The 20737-nt window shown below is 42.4% G+C and overlaps 1 protein-coding gene across 5 annotated transcripts in view; it reads left to right on the top strand.

The window, feature by feature from the left end:
- The window catches only part of Rcor3 (REST corepressor 3), a 41481-nt gene extending 21265 nt beyond the window's left edge, over nt 1-20216 (top strand). For 3 of the 5 annotated variants that reach the window (XM_076548228.1, XM_006988146.4, XM_042258871.2), the window contains 4 exons: nt 2941-3018; nt 10439-10496; nt 17105-17346; nt 17853-20216. In XM_076548228.1, the coding sequence (XP_076404343.1) occupies nt 2941-3018; nt 10439-10496; nt 17105-17346; nt 17853-18197 (723 nt within the window). In that variant the 3' untranslated portion in view covers nt 18198-20216. The remainder of the gene's footprint in view (nt 1-2940; nt 3019-10438; nt 10497-17104; nt 17347-17852) is intronic. The other 2 variants (XM_076548231.1, XM_076548229.1) reach the window with 2 other exon arrangements.
- The last annotated feature ends 521 nt before the right edge of the window (nt 20217-20737 follow it).

Here is a 20737-nt window from a genome sequence, read left to right as displayed (position 1 = left end):
TCAGCCTTCCTAGTGCTGTGACCCTTTAATACAGTTCCTCATGCTGTGGTGGAAGACTGTTTAACCTCCCTCCAAAAGGGTGGCACCCCACAAGTTGAGAACCATTGTTCTAGCTGCTTTGCCTATAATCTTTTGAGAATTTATAGAAGGGAGGGAAGAGGCCCATTATCTTCATTTGCAATTCTACTTCTGTACTATGGCCTTTCCTCATCATTTATTTTAACATCTATCCATTCATTCATTCGCTTGTTTACTTATTTGTTTGTGTCTGTGTGTGTCCATATAGCACAGCACCCGTGTGGAAGTCAGAGGACAACCTGCCCGACTCAGTTGTCTCCTTACATCTTGGTCATCAACCCTGGTGGCTCAAGCACTTGGCCACTGAGCCATCCTACCAGTCCCTTGTGGGCTGTTTTCAGTTTCTTTCCTTGGGTATTCGTGTGATATGTGACATAGTAAAGGCTTATATTAGTAGCGCCTCATCTTACACCATGCTTCCCTGGCATCTGTTTTTGTTGTTTTGTGTTTCCCATCTGTGAGCAGGACCACACACATTTACCTACTCAGCTGACCGTCCTCCATGATTCCCTTAAGTTTCCACGGTCAGCTTGATGAAAGGATCTCAATTTCGTTTCTGAGTTACTCTCATTTTTTATTTCTTGGTTTGTTGTTGTTTGTTTGGGGTTGGTTTTTGTTGTTGTTTCTTGACAGTGTCATTCTACATAGCTCTTGCTGTCATGGAATTTACTATGTACACCAGGCTGACCTTGAACTCACAGAGATCTGGCTGCTTCTGCCTCCTGAGTGATGGGATTAAAGGTCTGTGTCACCACCGCCACTCCATCATTCCTGTTCTGAAGGAGAAGTTTCTTAATTTTGTAATTAATATTTCTTCCTTTTTTTTTTTTTTCCGGAGCTGAGGACCGAACCCAGGGTCTTGTACCACTGAGCTAAATCCCCAACCCCTGTAATTAATATTTCTGACTTGAGCCATGTTAATCTAAACTCTCATCTCACCCTGTCTCCTGCATTGCTATTTGAAAGGTCTTTCTGAAAGGCAAGTGTGATCGTGTGCTCTTGACTAAAAATCTTCAGTTTCCTTCAGTCTTTAGGCAAATTGGAAATTCTTTGGCATACAACATGGTCCTTTGGTTCTTTGCCCGGGTCTTACATTTTTATTTTCCTAAATGCTATTTGCCTAGAATTCATTTTGTCTCCCCAACCTTAGCTGCCAGCTGAATGCTTTAAAACTTGGTTTAGGTTTTATCTCTTCTGGAACATTCCTCCCCACCACCCACCCAGTACACTTTATTTTCTTATCCTCTCTTCCTCTCTCTTTTCCTCTGTGTGTCTTTCTAACATGGCCAACTAATTTACTCTAAATCATCCCTTGATTTATTCCAGATACTCTGGCTGAAAAAAAGTGATGAATAACCTAATGATATTTGGCTGCCCGTACTGGTGAAAAACAGACCAAGCAGGGGGTAGTTCTCACGTGTGTACTCTAAACCATAGAGTAATACTTTGAAACTTGGTTTCCGTTTAGAGTGTACTTCTTACATGTATTACCCTGGAAGGTTTTTCACCTCCGCATGCCTTATGTTCTATCTTCTGTGAATGGGCCCAGGGGAAGCAGCCAGTTCTGCTCCAGCTCTTGTTCTGAAAACCTGAGTTTGTTCCAGGACTTTGATAGACTGGGAAACAGTTTGAGCGTAGAATGAATTTTGTGTTGGCCAAATATGGTTTTTGTCAGTAACCGACCACTGTCACACACCTCGTTGTGTGGCAGCCACATCAGTTCGCTGTGTGTTGGGAACCGCACACCTGCCAGCTGGGGGAGAATTACAAGTAACTCAGAAGCTGCAGTCAGTTTGATTCCCATCCCCATCTCCACACTCAGCCTGGATATCTTTATCAGGTCCAGTGCCATCTTTATTGTAGCAGTTATACATTTTTTAACCATTTAGAGTAATCAAATTCCCATTTTTGCTAGATTCCTGTCTTTTCATGTTTCTCATTGAAGGTTTTGAATGTTCAGTCCAATAAGTATCCTTTCCCCATAAGATGTAGGTTTTTTTAATTGAATAGTTTATATAATATAATAACTTTTAAGAACATGTTTGTTGTGTTATAGCAGAACTAATTGTATTGACCACACAGAATGGTTGTAAGAATTTAGCAATTTTTAATGTATCAAGAATGATGTTTTATACCTAGCAAATATTAAACATGATCATCATCATTATTACAGGAACATTTGCCATTTTGTGAGGACATTATAGTAATGAGAAGTGGTGATAGAGTTTAATCTTTGTGTGCCAGCTGCCTTTGGTTATAAAAGTCAACTATTAAATGACGTTTAAAGATGGATTTAGACTCTGAGTGCTTAAAGAACGACAGAACTAGCCGGGCAGTGGTGGCTCACACTTTTAATCCCAGCACTCAGGAGGCAGAGGCAGGAGGATCTTTGAGTTCAAGGCCAGCCTGGTCAATAGAGGGAGTTCCAGGCTAGCCAGGGCTACACAGAAACCCTGCTTTGAAAAATAAAACAAACAAAAAGAACGACAGGACTTTTCATTTGAAGCATATCTGGATTTTTAAATAAAATTTTTTATTTCTTAAAGAAAAAAAGTGTGTGATTTAATTTGAGAGTGGCTCAGTGGTGAAGTGCTTGCCTACCAGGAGTGAAGCCCCAGCCAGTACTCAGCACTGCCCCCGCCCCTCCAAAAAATCCGTGTTATTGTCTTGTTCAAGGTCTTACCAATCCATCAAGTATATGCTGCTTGAATGGCAGCAGCAAGGCACGCTTCGGTGTGATAATTATGTCCTTCTCCTGAACTAAAACCTAAGATGGTTTTGATATATGTCCTGTTCACTATGGAATGCTCATAAAAATGTACTGAGAACATGGTCTGACTCACATTTTGTTATTTTGTGAAGGTTCAGAATGCTAAGCAAGTAAACAGTGCCCTTAAGCAGAAAATGGAAGGTGGAATTGAAGAGTTCAAACCTCCTGAGGTATGATGCTGAAAATCCATGTGTGAGCACCTTGTTCTTTTGAGTTCTGGTCCTTTTTGAAGTTTTCACAATATGAACAATTTATTGTGCCTAATTTTTCACTTACATAGTTATCTTTTGAGTCTTGAGTGACTTGAGTCTTTTCATATTTAAGTTAATTCACTTCCTCCTGCCCTCAGCAAGTACTTTGAAAAACATTGATGAGCTGGAAGGTCTGTGGGAAGGCGGTACTTGTCTGGGGACAAGCAGTGTTTGTTCAGAGCACTTTCCCGCCATGTGACTTGATAACACGAATAAATCACAAATCTTAAACAAAATCTTATTTTAAAACACTTGTTTTGGGCTCAAATTTCAATGAGGATTTTACTTTGTGTATTTATTTTTTTTACACTCTGCCTGAAAATATAAAATCTCATATATAAAGATTATATACATTACCCATTTTTTCAGCCTTATTTGTGATTTGTTTCTGTGTTCATGGTAATTATAGTAGAACTTGAATGCCCCTGAAATCCAAACAAGTCTCTTTACAAAATTTCCAGCTGTAAAATTTTTGATTTTTTTTTTAAAGATTCCCAAGTTACAATTCATATTCTGAATTGGCCTTTCTATGTGTATAATGACCAAATCATTGTATATGTTCCTGTGGGTCCTTTCCATGCTTTCTACATTTGACTGAAATATCTGCAGATAAAATGGAGGGGGACAATAGAGCAGTGCTCTGCACATCAAGGTTAGGTTATGGGAAGCAAAGAAAAACACATAGATCAGGATCTCATTTCAAGCCCCATAAGTAAACTAAATACATTCCAGTGACATGGAATTAAGGGAGGTATAATACAAAATATTTTATTTTCCTTTATTATTGCAAGATGAAACTTTAAAATTTGAATTAGTTATTTTAATGTTGTACTTAATCATACACTAAATACATATAAAATAAAATCTCATATTCTAACAGATTCTTAATTTAAAAATTATATGAGTACAGCAGGTATTAAACACAGGGCAGGGTCCAGGTGTGGTGGTGCAGACCTTTAATATCAGTGCTCAGGAGGCAGAGACCAGAGGGACAGCCAGCACTTCATAGAGAGATCTTGTCTCAAAAAAAAAAAAAAAAAAACCACCAAACTTGGCAGGTGGGGGGAGGGTGTGGTAACGGCATGGCGCAGTGAGTAAGGGCGCTTGCTGCCGATTCTGGCAACTTCAGTTTGATTCCCAGGATCCACATGATGGAAACAACTGAGTCCTGGAAGTTGTCTTCTGACTTCTGTATATATACCCTGGTACATGCATACTCCCCCACTAAATAAATAAGTGAATAAATGTTATATATAAAAAACAAAACTATGAGACTACTACTAAGAACTTACATGCAAAAGTTTGAAAATTTAGAGGATAGAGAGATGGCTCATTAGTTAAGAGCACTGGCTGTTCTTCCAGAGGACCTGGGTTCAATTCCCAGCACCTACAATATGGCTCACAACTCTCTGTAACTCCAGTTCCAGGGAGTCTGAAGCTGTCTTCTGGCCTCCACAGGCATCAGGCATGTACATGGTATATAGACATACATGCAGGCAAAAACACCCACACAAATAAAATTTAAAAACAAAAAAAAATTTAAGAATTTGAATAAAATAGAGAATTTCTAGATGTTCTACTAAAGTTCCCAAAAGGTATGGGGAAAGGCTAAATAACTTATAAACAACATTTTTCTCTCACAAGAAAATAGGCCCAGATAATTTACAGAAGAAGTAGAAATCTCAAGGAAAAGTGAATTCTTTTTCCACAGTATTGCAGGGTAGTTTCACTCATTACCATGGTGTAAGACGGGGGAGTGCCGGAAGCAGCCTGTCTGACTGTGACTCCCTCTTTGGTTTCTACACGGGCAACTGAAGCAGGTACAGCTGCTGCATGTGAGGAGATGGCACCTCAGGGGTTGCTGACTTACTCAAGATCACCAAGTACTGCAGAGTAGCATCTCCTGTAGCCAGGGTTAGACCCGATTGGTCAGTGTGCATGGTGCTGCCAGAAACTTGCAGAAAGCATCAGAGAATAGCAGAACCGTCAGCTACTGGGAGAGAAGTTATCAAACATTTATTATATCTTTTGATATAAGAACAATGAGCAAAATGAAATCATCAAAATCTTAGCCTCGTATATGGGTTCCCCGAAGTCTGGATGCATTTGGCTGATTTAATGATCTCATCTGACTTGAAGTACATAAAGCACCATCATCCAGAAAGCCTCCACAGTGTATTTGTTTGTCATAGTCTGTTGCTTTCGGGACCAGGCAACATGAATGGATATATTCTGAAATACCAGTTATATCACATCAAAGACACTGAAAGACAACCTTTCACTCTTGGATTAGACTTCACCCAATCAAAACTGTTAATAACCTTTGAGTAATTATGTCATTAAGAGTAGTGCTCATTGTTATTAAGGAGCTTTACTTATGAATTTGGCTTTAGATTTTTTATTTTATCTAGAATAAAAATCAATGAAGAAAGTACTTTCACTTCTACAGCTATTTATTGCATACCTGTTTGTGTGAGGCAGTATTTAGGTGCCGTGGAAAATGTGGGAGGAGGGGAGAACACATAGAGATAGGGTAATCACCCTCCCTTGCACAAAAAAATATTTGTAATCCAGATATTATCTGATAAACTGATGGAAGTTAGACTTAGAAACATGCTGTAGGGAAGCAACTGGACATTACTCGTCTGGCTGGACCATCAGGAAAGACCTGATGAGGACAGGGATAAATGGGGTTATCCAGCAACAGTGCACATGTGCACAGTTCAAAGGCCTTCCAGGCAGAGAGAGGGTGACAGTGATGGAGGCTAGCTGGTAACCTGGTACTATGTCGAGAATCTTCTCTGTCTAGAAAGGCGATCGTAGATGCAGAGAAGAACGAACACATGGAATGGGAAATATAAACAAGGGTGTTTGTTATAGAGATTGTTAGGCAGGGGCCAGGGTGTCAATGCTTTTGGGAGAGCTAGGAGAAGTATACCTTTAAATCAGGTACAGGGGAGATCCCTGCAGGTGGCGAAATGATGTCATTATAGGAAAATTGTTTTGGCAGTGTCCAGGCGAGGTAAACTAGAATAGGCAAGCATGCTTGAGGTGTGAAGTAAGAAGTGAGTGGAATGGTTTAGCCGTAGGAGAACAAGAGACACCTCCACTTCAAAGTTAGAGATGCGTGGGTCTCCTTGAAACTCGGTGTTGGGTGGAGGAGGCGTGTTTGGCTATGACTGTGGCAGATAGGTGGCAGCAGTGACATCCGTGGGCCTGGGAAGGAAGAGCTGTAACCGAAAGGGATGGCACTGGGATTCCCATCCCGTGTGTTCGCTTCCGACCGTTATGGTGGGTGCTCAAGTTTCCAGCTTTGAGCAGGAAGTTGAACCTGGTAACTTTTTCCAGCTCTTCTGAGATAATATGACGTGCCAGTGACAAAATGGAGATCAGATAAGACAAGCTGATGTGACAGGGAGGGTCACTGCAAGTGTCTGGTGTTTGGTCGGCCTGCCCTTTGTGACCTTCCACATTGTTACTGTTACTGTCTGATTTTGTATAGTTACTTTTAAAACAGGCATTTCAGACTAGGGGTTGCTACGACAGCTACAGAGTTTAGTTTTCGTCATGAGTCAAATTCTAGTTATCCTTTCTTTAAATTAAAGTTTCTGGGGTCAATAACGTAAAGACCTCCTGTATGTTTAAAATACGTTGTCCTGTTTCCCTCAGTCTCCCCTGCTCCCGTCTCCATTCTATCAAACACTCAGTCCTAACCAGTTTCAGCATCTCCTTCCTGCAGTTTGCCACCAGAGCTATGGTTTAAAGGCTAACTGACTTGTCGTCGCTGAAGGCCAGACCCAACAACGTGAACTGGGTTCCCGGGCCCTTTCCTAAGCTCTGTTTTAGGTGGTTAGCCTTCCTTTTCCTCCTCCTTTTTCAGCCATTGAGATGGTGCCTTCTCTTGTTAGTACTGTCTTCCCTCAACAGTAGTTTTCACACACGTGTATGCAGGCGTGGTCTAAGTTCTTATGCTCAGGATTCTTGTTTTTCTTTTTCTCCTGGAGATATATGATCTCATCCCTTCACAGTGTTAAAGTTACATTATAAATACATTAAAATGAATTTGTTCAGCCGGCTAGGGAAGGGAGGGACCAGCAGGCATGTGTGGTAGTAGCCACAGCAGTGCCGCCGCGGCAACACCGGCAGTTCCCCTGGACCGCGTCACGGGGCATGCGCCACGGGCATGCGCCAGACCGCACAGTCACGACTGCAAACTGAGTGCCATTCCTTCAGTTCTTCTTCGTTTTCACACAGCCCGGTGTATCCCTTTGGAGAGCGAGCGATTCCTAGTATATGATGCATGTCTGTATGCAACACTGGCCCAAATCAGTTTAGCAGTCATATTGGGGTTCAGCTAAAAACCTAGTGCTCTGTCCCAGTGCTGGTAGATGTGTTAGGACAGTGTGTGTCCTCGGCTGCCTTTGGGAGAACGTTCAGGAGCCATTAGGAGGGGACACAGCATAAGATTTTTTACAACTTGTAGCCTAGTGTAAGAACTTCACATTTAAGCAATGTGTGAATGACTCTCTTATTATAAAATTTTCTCAAACCTTCAAAAATGGTTTGGATACATGAATATTGTGTTTTCATCCGTGTGAAACCTGAATTCTACCTGAATATCCCAGTACCTCACATTCAGTGTGTCCCAAATGAAACTCATCTTGGCTTCACCTTTCCCCATCATCTCCCCGATGAGCACTTCCCGGCTGCACCGCCTTCTGCTGGCTCTCCAGCTTACGAGTCTGGTTCTGGTCAAGTCACGCCCCACTGCACACCCTCCCCCTCCCCTCCCCCGCACCGCTGTGGCTTGGCTGTGGCTTGTCAGGCCTAGTGCAGACCCCCAGCCCTGTTCTTTGCCTTCCTGTGGTGAGCGGCAGTAAGTAAGTTCTGCTTTAAACCCTGCAGAGCTGCTGAGAGAACTTGGCCCTTCTTCCCGCACAGACCTCAGGACTCTGCACATGGACCATGCCTTTCCGACACTTCTAAAGTTTACATGAAAATGCATTTTTATAGTGTACATATTTCTGTTTCATTTTTGTTCCCTTTTCGTGATATTTTTCCCACAAGCTTCAGCAGATTTCAGTCACCAATCAGCCTTCACTGACTCAGGCACTATCTCTGTATCATCCTCAGCAATTTCTGAAGTAAGGGTCGCTGTTTGTGCAGGAGAGACCCAGTATCAAAACTGGACCAGAGAAGCTAGCCAACAAGGACGTGCTCACTCTCCCCATTAACTTCAGTTGCTGTCTGTCTGTCCTGACCATCACAGCACTGTGCATGTCCATTACCGTAGTTAATAAAATGCAAATACGGTACAAACCAAATGAAACTCTAGACTTTGCCCAGATGAAAACCTGATGATGTCTATGTAAGAGAACCAATTCTGTTGTCTACAAGACTGTTGACAGATAACTCCCTCAGAAGCAACAGTTAAAAAATAATAACCAAGCACTTCTGAAAGAATGATTAGGTCAACAAAGAGTTAAAGGGCGTGAGAAAAACAGTGAAGCCTTCAAAGAACAAAGCCCCACGTGGTTTTCACAACCAAAGGATAAGGTCCATTCTGTAGTCCAAGAAGCAGTGTCAAAAATGAAGAGAAAGCATGGTGACCAAGTCACTAACTGCCTCAAAGGATGAACCAGGCCTCCAGAGGACTCATCTGGGAAGGAACCTGCCACACAGGCCTGGAGCCCTGAGTTTCGTCCCTGGAACTCACATAGAGGTGGAAGGAGAGAGCCAGCTCTCCGAGGTTGTTCTCAGACCTCCACCTAGCCGCTTGTGTGCACAGCATAGACATGCATCACACACACAACAGTAATAAATAAGAGCCTAATTTTATAACAGGGATGAGCCAGTCTGTAATGTTTTTGTTTCTAGGTCAGATTAAGTTGCAGTAAGCCCTTTATTTTTCCACCATTCACTCTGAAATATTTGGACCCATTTTAAATGGTTCCAGGACCAATTTCGAGGAGATGACAGTGAGTTCCTTTGGTTTTGACTTAACAGCTTCAGAGCACTCACACCAGCTCAGCTTCTGCCCTTCCTCCATGCTGCTCTCTTTCTGTGAACCTGCTTGAGTTTCCGGGTTTGTTTTATTGATTCCTTTTCACTGAGGGAGGGTCCTGGGGTCCCTAGACCTCTTTGTGTATTTCATTTTGAGATAGGTCTATCCTATCTTGTCTAGTTATCCTTGTACACTGTAGCCATCCTGATCTGGAACTCGAGCTCCTCCTGCCTCAGCCTCCCGCGCCCCTGGAATTACAGTCCTGTGACCCCAGGCCCAGCTGGCCAACTCTGTGTGTCTCAGAACCTGTGCTCCTCTGCCTCCATCGGTGTCCTCGAAGCTTGTTATCTGGTTGCTGCCCGGGCTGTCTGCTGCCCCCTTTATCTCTCCTGAAATTCAGTCATTGCTGGTTTTTGGTTTTGTTCCTTCCTTGCTCTGTATCCTTTTCCTTTTGTCCTCTCAAATTTTGTTTCTGGCTTTGAAGTTGTTTCTTTCTTCTGAGTACTTGTTTATAAGGAGGTGTAAACCTCATCTCATTGGTGCCCCCGGAGGTGAGAGCTGATGTGCCGTCTCAAAGGACGCTCGCTGCCCGCTCACTCGTCCTAAGTCCAGGCCCTGTGCCAGCGGACTTCACCCTGGCAGTCTCCCCGGTGGTCATCTGGACTTCACCCTGGCAGTCTCCCCGGTGGTCATCTGTGAGCTGCTGTACCGTTTCTCTCCTTCTAACTAAAGGTCCTTGACTTACTCACCAGCCGACTGAGCTCCTGAAATCTGGCGAGGTGGTGATTGCTGTGGGGTTTTTAACCGTGACTTTGAGAGCAACATTAGGAAGTCCTGGGATTTAAAAAAAAAAATAAAAGGTCTTATCAATAAATCATTTTCTGCTTCAGAAATTTAAAGGAATATTTTAGGGCTTGGGCTTATCCTCCATCCTTAGTCTGGTTTGTACAACTGTTACAGGAGAAAGCATAGGTTTTATTTCACATGAAGTGAAGAAACTTTAGAGTCACAGGCTCTCTCGAGATTAAACAGTCTCTTAAATGTTAAAAGCTGGCTAAACCAGTATCTGTGGTGTGTAACAGGAACATTGTAATAGGAAAAATGAATGAAATATCCGTGTTGTTCAGTCTCCCAAATGAGTGCATTTTTCCTTTGTTATCTTTCTGTGTGGATAAAAGGTAACTCAAGATGTATTTAATCCTTCTGAAAATGAAACCTCCAAGAGTCAGCATATTAGTCTCATGTCTATGATTTGGTGAAAAGTTTTTAAAAAAGCAAGTTGGAAAAATGTCTGTCTTCATATCCTCATTAGGAAACTTCTTTTTAATTTTGTAGTCAAATCAGAAAATTAATGCCCGTTGGACCACAGAGGAGCAGCTTCTAGCAGTGCAAGGTATACTAAAGATAAGCAGTTATTGTTGTTTATTCTTGACTGTCCTGAAAGGTGACGAGAAAGGGCTGCGTCCACCACACCGTCCTGGTGACCAGGGGTCCTGTGTTGTGTCTCTGGTGTGGCATACTGAATCTGTTGATTTAGGGTGCTGAGGAGCACAAGCAATCCCATGGCGCTCTGCGGCTCAGCTTGAGGGTGTGCCGCTTGTCACTGTCACACTGATGACGCCTGTGAACATAAACTATAAGTTCTGACTTGTCTGATTGCTCTTTGTTCCTCTACTTGATAAGTGCGAGGTTATGAAAATGTCAACGATGTGCTTTCTGTGTCATCCCTTCAAAGAGAGAGCCCACGGAGTACCTGTAAGGGGCTGTCCACCCTGGGAGGTGCGCTAGCGTACCGGCTGTTCGTGCGAACACTCAATGGCTCACACCCCTGGGCAAATGGGGAACATTGTAAACTTGGGTTTTCTTCTGTTTGAGCTGCTTAAGGGCAAATTGTATAGTTTTTGTGTCCAGCATGGATTTATTTCTCTTTATGATGAACTATCTGCAGAATTTGTTGTGTGAATTAAATGTGGTCTGCTTATTGTTTGGTGAGCCCTCATTGTGTTGAGTACTAAGAGCTTTCTACCGAGGTTAACTGCTGTGAGGGGGGGCTTCTGTGAAGTGTGGGCACAGAGTTGATAATATTTCCAAACACTCATCCTTCTTTGTTTAGAGGTGGCATTATGTGCATTTAGAACTGGGCCTTAGAACTCTGCCAGGAGTTTGAGCAGGCCTTCTTTTTATCCATGCAAAGCCCGTTCTCCTCCCCTGCAGTGTGGCCTGATGACAACCGAACCCTGACTTCTAGTGTTTGGCTAGTATGTTAATTCTGTACCACAATAGAAATTATTCCAGCAAAGGATTTTCTGAAGAGGATCTCCAAGGGAAATTTGGGGTAATCGTTCTCCACATAGCACTTGAGGTTGATAGCTTTCAGGGGTAGAGTCCACCGAATCAGACAGCTTGGTTGGACTGTACAGAGCTGCAGTCAAGGGAAGGGAGTGGTAAGGCTCCTGTGTGTGGCCTGGGCTGTTTATGTGCACATAGCTCAAAGGTACCGAAACAAGAGAGTGCTGATGCCCAGAGCCCAGCAGTTCCTTCCTGCTGAGGCCTGTGCAGGGTTCTGTGATACACATTTAGAAAGTGACCTTTAAATAAGTTACTCTAACAGCAGTTTTCATGGAAATATGCTTGCTCTTAGGATTTTGAAGGTCTTTCTAAAACAATATGTTAATACCTCATTTTTAGTTCTTTAGACTAAAATTATTTGGAATTTTTGTTTTCATTTTGTTTGAACTTTTTGTTTCTTTGTTAGTTCATAAAATAAAACAATATTTATCTATTTGTGTCTAAAGCAGTTGTTCTAGAAAGGACTAAAAGGTCTGTTTTGTCCTGTATGCCCACACATTTGCGTAAATAACCTAGAAGTGTATCTTATAGACAGTGTACTGGGGCAATGCCCTGAGTCTCACTGGTTGAGGTGTGCATCTAACTACAGTGTCGGTTTAACATGTAGACTTTGCTAGTAAGATGCTACTTAGCAAGAATTTTTTTCTTTAGTATTTATGATAAACTTTTACGTGGTAAATCCTTTAACAGCCGCTTCAGTATTGCAAAGCAATAATAAATTGTTTTGACATGTTTTAATTTGTGTGGCACTTTATATTCGGGATATTTAATACATGTATGTTGCTATGACACCTTATGTAAAATGCTTTGTCTTGCTCATAGTGGACTGTTATAGTGACCTAGAGAAAAGAGCGATGCCATTGTTGAGATCAGTAACTCAATCTGAGTAGGCATCTTTGGTAACTCTTTTAAAACCGAAAAGCATAACAAGATAATTTTCATCCCTAGCTTTTTTGTTTGTTTGTTTTTCGAGACAGGGTTTCTCTGTGTAGCTTTGCGCCTTTCCTGGATCTCACTCTGTAGTCCAGGCTGGCCTCAAACTCACAGAGATCCGCCTGGCTCTGCCCCCAAGTGCTGGGATTAAAGGCGTGCGCCACCACCGCCCGCCTCATTCCTAGGTTTTAAATAGTATATCCCACCTTTCCTGTGGTTACCAACTGATTACTGACAGTTGAAGCATTTTCCCTTCCTTTCTCCCCTAGTGGAAAGTGGAACCAGGGATCAGTCGGCTCTGGCAGGACTCTGTGTCCTTTTGTATCTTCCTTGTGTGCATTCTAGTCCTGTGTGATCTCAGTGGTGTTCTTTAGGAGTCCAAGGGGACATCAGTAGTGCGCCAGTAAGAAGCTCTCACCCCATTTCCCCCCTGTGCATGGCCTTTTTCATGGGATGAAGCGGTTATTGGCAATTGGCTATTCTCAGAAAAACATGCATTTATGTGACAGCACAGGAGGAGTGTGGTGTGAATATTCACCCTTGTTATTTTAGTCCACCTCGGAAGTATAATCATTTCCTAGTGCTTAAAAGATTCAGCTCTCTGATCTTTATGCTATTTCAGGAAAAACAAAATTTTATCAAGATACCAGCTTTAGTTTTTAGTTTTCCTTTTCCCTGCCGTGGCTTCTGAGTCGGGGACTGGAAGGAAGCACCGTGTCGAGGGCTGCGCCTGCGCAGAAGCCACTGTCTCCTCTGCAGCCCACAGTGGTGAGCCTTCAAAGAGAAGTGAGGTTGCAGATCTAGAAACGGCCTTTTCAGATTTGTCTCATAGTTAAACCCAAGACTGGAGTGGTTCATAAAGTAGAAGGCAGTTGGTTTGATCTTTGATTAAAAATGCAAAGATTAGTAAATCTAGTGTGTGAGTAATCAAAAGGAGATGGAGATAGAAAACTTACTTTTCTGTCTTAAAGACTCGCTTTTGATTTTGAGTAGCCTTTGCGTTATAACAGAGGCTGTAAGAGTGGGCATCTTTGAGTCCGCCAGCCTCTGGCATGCTTACTTCAGGTAACCATTCAAATTTCCCATTGCTTTTTGGAGTGGGATTAAATTTACAGCATGGAAGGTGTGAGTCCAGGACCCAGAGGGCAGCAGGAGACAATGGAAGGAGAAGCCATGATTTGGACTTCACTGTCCAAATGTATCTCTTGGTTATTGACAAGAGCCACATTCTCAGAGGTTCTAGATGCCATACTCTATTTCAAAAATAGACTTTTGATAAAATATATTAAGTATATTAAATCTCTCTTCTAAGAAATTTTGATGTGAGAAGCAGGAGAAAGTAAGTGCCCTGAAGTTTTGCTGCCTTCAAGTCCCTCGGCGCTGTGGGTGCTCAGCGTTCTGTTGTCTCCAGACACCAGAAGCGGGTCACACCGTGCTGTCGTCCGGCTCTCAGAGTCCACGACTGTCACTGGAAACCACTGTCTACATGCTCCTAGAGTGTGAGCGGACACGACCCCCCAACTCAGAGTCTGCCTGTGTGTGTCACTTTACTAGAAAGAAAATTACCTTTAACAAAAGAGAAACAGGAAATGTTTGAAAGTGTATGTGTAGTGGTGTATTTATATTGAGTAATGTAGAATAGTGATGGGAAAATGGGACCTTCATAAAATATGATAGTGACAATTCCATTTTTTCTGAACTCCCAGACAAAATTTTTAAAATTTTATCAAGGGTTGAAAGTAATTATTTGCAAGAGCAAGGAGTTTAGAAAGTTGACTAGAAACAGTATTTTCCTCTCAGGATTTACAGCTGTGGTTCTGGAGGGGTCTGCAGATGTTTGCCCCCTGACCTTAGCAGAGGGACTTTCCATTCAGATGTGCCTTAAACCATTTGATGGACTTAACCATTGTATTTGAGTCCCTTGCTGACCACATGAAGAGGGAGGGCCACTCAGTGGCTCTGGTGCCACGTCTTTAGTCTGGTTGTTCCTGGCCACTGCCTGCACCAGGTTGTCCTCTGGCTGGCTGATGGAGACCCTTCTGAAGAAGCAGTCCCAGGACACCAGCTGGCTGTCACCACGATATAGACCTTAAGAGTTTCTAGATAATGTGCTGACGGCTGTTACTTTGTGTAGATTTTTAAAGGATTCCATCTTCAGATAAAACAAACTGTGGAGTCATCAGGGAGTGCAAAGACGATGAAGCAGCCCTCCATTGGCCAGAGAAGTGCAAGGCACAAGGGCCGTGGTTCAATCCCTAGAACCAAGGTTAAAAAAACAAGCCAGGTGTGGGAGTGCGCACCTGCCGTCCCCGTGCCGGGAGGAGCGACTGGCCGATCCGGGGGATTCTGGCCTGCCAACCTAGCATGCTTGGTGAGCTCCAGGGCACAGGGAGACCCTGGCTCGGAAAACTAGGTGGATGGTACTTGAGGAACAACATTTAAACTAGTCCTCTGGTTTCCATATGATTGTGCGCACACATGCGTGTACACACACACACACACACACACACACACACACACACACACACCTACACACCAAGCCACTGTGTGTGGTGGCCACCAGAGTTTGAGGAAGAACAAGAGAAGAAAGCCTTATGATAAAGAAAATCCCTTTTCCTGGGCACACTGCACAGACTTAGTATTTTAGTAATACCTGTGCTGCTCTGCATTTTCTCTGGACTTTTCCACCTCGTGGTGAGAAACTCTGGAGTTTGTCAGAACATAGAAGCAAGCAGACAGGACAGCTGCAGTCTCGAGGCAACCACAAGGAGCTTCGGCTAGTTCAAAGCCTGCCCTGCAGGCCGAGGAGATTGGTATCTGGGTGCATTTGTCCTTGGGACACCAGTTGGGGTCATCCACACAACCAGAGGGTCTGCAGGGTAGTGAGAGCCTCTCTTGGGTTCACCATAAGCCTGCCTGGGTGAACAGAGGAAAGCCTGTAGCAGAGTCTTCAGAAACACTGCGCTCTCATGGGAAGAGTTTTCAGCTTAGAGGCTGGAATTTGTTTGCACGTGTAACAGTGCTGATGCCACAATCAGGCTTGTTAACAAGAGAGAATTGAGGAGGAAGGAACAGTCAAAAGTAATCAAGTTCCGGGAGGAGTGCGTGTGTAAATTAAGTAGCCCTTGTGAAGATGAGTGCCGAGAGAGCATCCTGTCTGGCTGCTCATCAGTGTAGCTTTCTCAAGGTTGTGTGTAGATGGCACAGAGCCCTTTACAGCTACTGCTTCCTGAAGAACACTGGGTGGGGGGACACTTGAGTGTTAACAGTAACTATTATGGGTAACCTGGGATTTCTGTTGCCATACAAACCCTCAGTGTAACTAGGCCACTGTTAGAATTCATCTTGAACCATGAAAATCAGTTTGGGTTTAAAGAAAGTATACACTTGTTTATGTTGATTAAACATTGTAACTGATGTCTGTGTTGGCATGCACGGCTTTCCTTTAGAACAGAATGTGAGCATAGCTTATAAACCCTCTTCTGTTTACAGTGGGATGTAGTTAGTGGTGATGTCAGACTTCTCATCCAAAAAGCTCTGAAGTCATGAGACTGACTCCCCATTGGCCAAGCCCAGCTGGGTGAATTTATTTGGAGATATTTGTTCCCAAATTCTCAGTTCTAAATAAGAGTAGAATTTTCGAGCAGAATCACTCCCCATTGTATTGGTATTTTGGGTATTTCATGTCAGTCAGTGTCAGTAAGAACATGGTATTTCTGGAGAGTTTGACAGGCTTTATCTTACGCTCTCATCTTTGACTACGTGGTGTTTATTACGCCTCCTTTTTGTCGTCTTTCTCATCTCTTTCATGAATGATTATTTTCTGATATCAATACAGTTACCCAAGTATAAATAAAAAACTTTTGACTTGTATTTTGAGTCAGGTACATCTATTTCTAAATATGAATCCTTGTATCTCTTGGAATTCACCTCAACAGATTATCTCCCATTTTAAGATCTGAAGCACAATTGTTGATCTCAACCCATAAGCCAACTACTGCCTTTCCTTATTCCTAAGATGTTCTAGTAGCAGTGTGTGCCCTTCTTAAGCTCAAGGTGATGAGCACAGACCTGAGTCTCCCCGAAGAGAGTACTAGCAGTCTTCACACACAAGGTCTTAGAGCTATTGGATGGGCTAAAAGTGATGGATTGTGGTAATTCTGATTTTATAATTTAATTACTTCTATTTGTTGGTAACTTGGTGGGCTAGGCAAGCAGTCGTGGTGAAGTTGCTATTAAGCCCCAAATTAAATTGCTTTTCATTACGGGGGAACCATACGGCACACTTGGTCCATTGAGGGGATAAAGAGATGGCGCCTTCCCATCCAGTTTGTTCACCAACAGTGTTGCTCAAATTTAGGTGGCTGGCTACTAGGGAAATAAATGAATGTGGATTGAGGATGGAGCAAAGAACTCAGTGCTTTACAATAAATGGACTGTGTCAGAGTTCAAGAGAGGATGGGAGAAAATAACTGAGTATGTAAAAATGGTAAGTTTCTGATTGTTCAGTTGAGGCAAGTGGCCGGCTCCATGAAATGACGTAACTGACGGTTTTCATCTGTGACCTTGAGTAGTAGCTTAGCCTCTGTCTCAGAGCTGAGACGTGAGCAGAGTTATCAGAAGGTTGGTGGTTGCTGGTATGTGCGTGTGCATGATGTGTAGTACACACAGCTCTCCTCACCGACCCTTCACAGGTGTGTTGTCTACTTTGCCTTCCAGGTGTCCGCAGATATGGTAAAGATTTTCAAGCTATTGCAGATGTAATTGGCAACAAGACTGTTGGCCAAGTGAAGAACTTCTTTGTAAACTACAGGCGTCGGTTTAACTTAGAGGAGGTATTGCAGGAGTGGGAAGCAGAACAAGGAATCCAGGCTTCTAATGGTGATGCCTCCGCTTTAGGGGAGGAGACAAAAAGTGCTTCTAATGTGCCGTCAGGAAAGAGCACTGACGAAGAAGAGGAGGTGTGTTTGTGTCTGGAGTATGAGCTGCTCTGAGCTGAGGAGTCACCTTGTGTGTGGTGTTCCGTGAGGGTGATCTGTGAGGACTAGTACATGAGCACGAGGCTGACAATACACTTCCTCAGTGACGCTTCTCTTGTGACTGCTAAGTCACAATGACTTGCCGATTTCTGGTCCTAGCAGAGCGGAAAGTGTATTATTTCTACTGTTAAGCTGTTTACTAATAAAGATGTCCGTTTGGTAGCTTTGTCGGGTTTTTGTTTGTTTTGTTTTGGGTTTTTTGTTTTTTGGGTTTTTTTTTTTTTTTTTGTGGGGAAGGAAGGGTTTATTTTTTGTTTTGTTAAAAATAAAAGAAAGAAACTTGGGCTTCCAATAAACACTGGTGTTATGGTTTTGTTTTGTTTTTATTTGTTTTGGTTTTTTTTTTTCCTGTGACAGCCCGAACTATAGTGTGTCAAGTTTGTTAGGACTCAAACCTCATACGTGTATTTTTGTTTCCTCACCTCTAGGCACAGACCCCACAGGCTCCTCGGACTCTGGGTCCATCACCTCCTGCCCCATCACCCACTCCAACACCATCAGTCCCCACTGCCACTCTGAACCAGCCTCCACCACTTCTTCGTCCCGCACTGCCTGCTGCCCCTGCTCTTCACCGGCAACCTCCTCCACTCCAGCAGCAGGCTCGGTTCATCCAGCCCCGGCCAACTCTCAACCAGCCTCCACCACCTCTCATTCGCCCTGCTAACCCTATGCCACCCCGCCTAAACCCAAGACCAGTGCTGACCACGGTTGGTGCTCAGCAGCCACCTTCACTCATTGGAATCCAGACAGATTCACAGTCCTCACTGCACTAAAAATCAAACTGGACAAAGTGGCGGTTCTTTTTCAGCCATCATTATCCCAGTGCTCATCTGCTCCAAAAGAGGAAAGCATCCTTCCTAGATACTGAGGCTGCAGACTAGTTCTGTGGCCGTGGACTAGAGTGAGTGGGAGTGACACCCAGGGAGCCTCCTTTCCAGTGTTCACCAGTGGGATCTCATGGGAGGAAAAGGATTCTATATACCAAGGGGGTTTTGTTTATTTTCACTCTATTTATTTTGTTGAGGTTTCTTATTTTCCTGCCTCTTCTTACTCAAAGCTGTTAGTACAAAAATATTGACTTAAGAATTGTAAAAACTCCTTAAGTTCCTTAAGGATTTTTAGCTTTTTGCTTTTTTCTTTAATTTAAATTTTTTAAAAAAACACTTTCCTATGTTAGGAGTGCAAGAATAAATAGCCTGCATTTCAGATTTTGATATGTTCATATTCATATTTAAGAAATTATAGCTTCATAACCCTTTTTTCAAAATATGTTGCTTTTTTTCTAAAGGAATTCTAATATATTCCTTTAAAAGAAAGCAATTAAATCAATTGCAAAGCAATTATATGAAACCACAAAGAATGTATTGAACCTGCTAATCCTTTAACATAGTTTGGGGTCCTAGCTCAAAGTCCTTGTTTAAAGGTCATTGACCCTGTTGTCTATCAGTAATAGAGGTTTGGAATCATTTACTTGCAGAAAAAGGACTTAAAATTTGGTGAGATATGTTTTTTAAGTTCTTTGAAAATGTTAATTTTGAAAAAAAAATGTTTCTAAATGCTATTCGCTTCTAGCTAGTATCTGCCTGTGTTGGAAATTTAGGACAGAATATATATTTTGTCAGTTATGTAGAGACGGTGGCTACAGCAGCGTTTATTTACAGTCTATCTTCTGAACTTCAAGTTGCTCTCACACTCATTAGTAAGGTCTTCATTTAATACGAAGGGTGTTTTTCCTTTTTTTGATGAATCTCTACTGTGCATTTGTGCAATTCTTGCAGCCAACCTGTGCTTGTGGTTTGATTTACGGTTAAATCATCAGCACCCTTCACAAGATGAACTTGAGAGTCTGTTGTGTTATTGCAATAATTGTGCTGTTAACTAAAGTACTGAGACCCAGGTTTTTGTTTTGAAGAAACAGACTGAAAGTCTTTTTATTCCAACATGAAATCATTAGCACCACAAAGAATACTTTACAATGGTAGCATTTCGACAGTGTGTCCTGATAGTTTTGATAGAATGATTTCAGATTGGAAGCATGGCTTGTTGCAGAGGGACAGATTGCTAGTGTGGCAGGCTGCCCACCTCAAAGGGGTCATGCATTCCCTAAGTGTTGAGAAAATAGTCCCTTTATGTAAAGGCTCCCCAGCCTTAAGGAGCCCTAGATTTAAAGTCATTGGTCAGTTTTAACTTTCAGGTTTCCCTTCATAAGGTCCCTCCATTCCGACATAACTGAAAGCGGCCTGCAGGAGAGGCCCCTTTTTCTCATTGGATCACCTTAATCGTTTATGCCCCATATAAAATGTAACTGATTTAAAAGTAATATTAAAGAGTTTATACTTATTTTTACTTTAAAAGCCATGGAAGACGGTTATGTATCGTGAACTGTCTAGAGCGTTCTCTTTGAAGCTCTTGTCTTGTGTGTGTACATATTCCACCTGGACAGCTCTCATTGTCTTGTCTCCTGTCGGGAAATGTCAGTAAGTCCGTCAGCACCCTCTGCCCAGATGTTCAGTATCTTGTGATTCATTTAAAATCTGCTCTGTCGCAGACATGGGCCTTGGTGCTGTACCTGAGGGATGTGTTGCAGTTCTACTCATAAACACTAGAGCACACGGCAGGAAAACCGTAGACTCGTTCGTGATATGACACATGTATATAGTGAGATGTCTTTATTGTGTGCTTTGCATACTTTGTAAATAATTTGCACGTCATTATTTTCCTTTCTGTTGGAGCAGTGTTTGGCCTGGAAGAGAAATATGCTTGCCGCTTAAAGGATTAAAGATTTAAAGGTGTCCATGTCTTCTATTTTTATATGACCTTGTGTTGTGTGAGAATTTAGGACCTCTTCACTGTGAAATTCTAAATACAGGTTTTTATATATGTAAAAAGCAAAGCCTAGAAATCTCTTAATGACCATTTTCGTTCATTCTGAAGTTACCTTTTTTGAGAGATCTACACCAAAGTGTTTTTATAGCATAACTAAAAATAAATCACACTGTTGCTACATCTGTTAAAACTAATGAAAAAAGTATTTAATTCCAGTATGGAAATAATGGTAATATGGATAGAAACAAAGGTAAATTATGGTCAAGAATAAACTTACAATTGAGTCAAACAGAACATACAAGAAAGTGAAAGAGCGCAATGTCTTAATGTGGACCTCCTTTAGTTAGTAATAGATATGGGGGTAAGCCAGGGATAACAGTTGTTATTTCTAAAAATATGAAGTACTTTGGCTAAAAGTACAAAGTTCAATTATTAGGTAAGTATGTTATATTAACGTTCCCTCTTGCCCCTTAAATATTCTTAGTCC

The sequence above is a fragment of the Peromyscus maniculatus genome, chromosome 11, assembly GCF_049852395.1.
Source record: "Peromyscus maniculatus bairdii isolate BWxNUB_F1_BW_parent chromosome 11, HU_Pman_BW_mat_3.1, whole genome shotgun sequence".
Lineage (NCBI taxonomy): Eukaryota > Metazoa > Chordata > Mammalia > Rodentia > Cricetidae > Peromyscus > Peromyscus maniculatus.
This window is presented reverse-complemented; position numbering and strand designations above follow the sequence as displayed.